We start from the raw sequence: 497 nt of genomic DNA, 5'->3' as shown, positions 1-497 counted from the left end.
ATAAGAAAGTTTATACAGCAAAAGGATGAAAGGAAGAATCTTACTAATAAAAAAGACCTAATTGACATCTACCATGTTTTTGTGGGATGGTGTCAAGGATACTAACTAAAGTGTCTTTTGACTAAGATATTACAGGTTTGGCTTACAAATTTATACATGCAAAATAACCAGCTTATATTATTCAAACTTCTTTTGTGACAATTTTTTTTTTTTTTAGAATGTAGAAACTAACATTTTACCAGCATTTAGACTTTTTTTTTTTCCTTTACTAGTTTGGTATATTTTTAGTGTTTCTTTTATGTCAGTAGATCTTTATGTATGTCTTTTGCAGATTGAAAAACCTGGATGTTTTTTAACAGATTTCTTTGGCCCATGTTAATGAAACCAGTCCTTATTTTATTTGAGCTTCCAGTAGTTTTCAAATTTTAATTTCTATTATTTGTTTTTGCTTTCCAGGTCCGATGTACAGTTGCTTGTAAGTATAATTCTGTTGCATG

General features: G+C 28.8%; 1 protein-coding gene across 1 annotated transcript in view; it reads left to right on the top strand.

Annotated features, from left to right (window-relative positions):
- Nucleotides 1-429: 429 nt before the first annotated feature.
- PTPRJ (protein tyrosine phosphatase receptor type J) overlaps nucleotides 430-497 on the top strand; it is a gene marked incomplete at its 5' end in the record, with an annotated part of 26,737 nt that continues 26,669 nt past the window's right edge. The window contains one exon of the mRNA XM_057369251.1: nucleotides 430-475. Within this exon, the coding sequence (XP_057225234.1) occupies nucleotides 430-475 (46 nt within the window). The remainder of the gene's footprint in view (nucleotides 476-497) is intronic.

This window comes from Malurus melanocephalus, unplaced genomic scaffold (genome assembly GCF_030028575.1).
Source record: "Malurus melanocephalus ecotype Western Australia unplaced genomic scaffold, MMel_1.1 scaffold_106, whole genome shotgun sequence".
Lineage (NCBI taxonomy): Eukaryota > Metazoa > Chordata > Aves > Passeriformes > Maluridae > Malurus > Malurus melanocephalus.
Note: the sequence above shows the minus strand (reverse complement) of the source record. Positions and strands in the feature narration are given on the sequence as shown.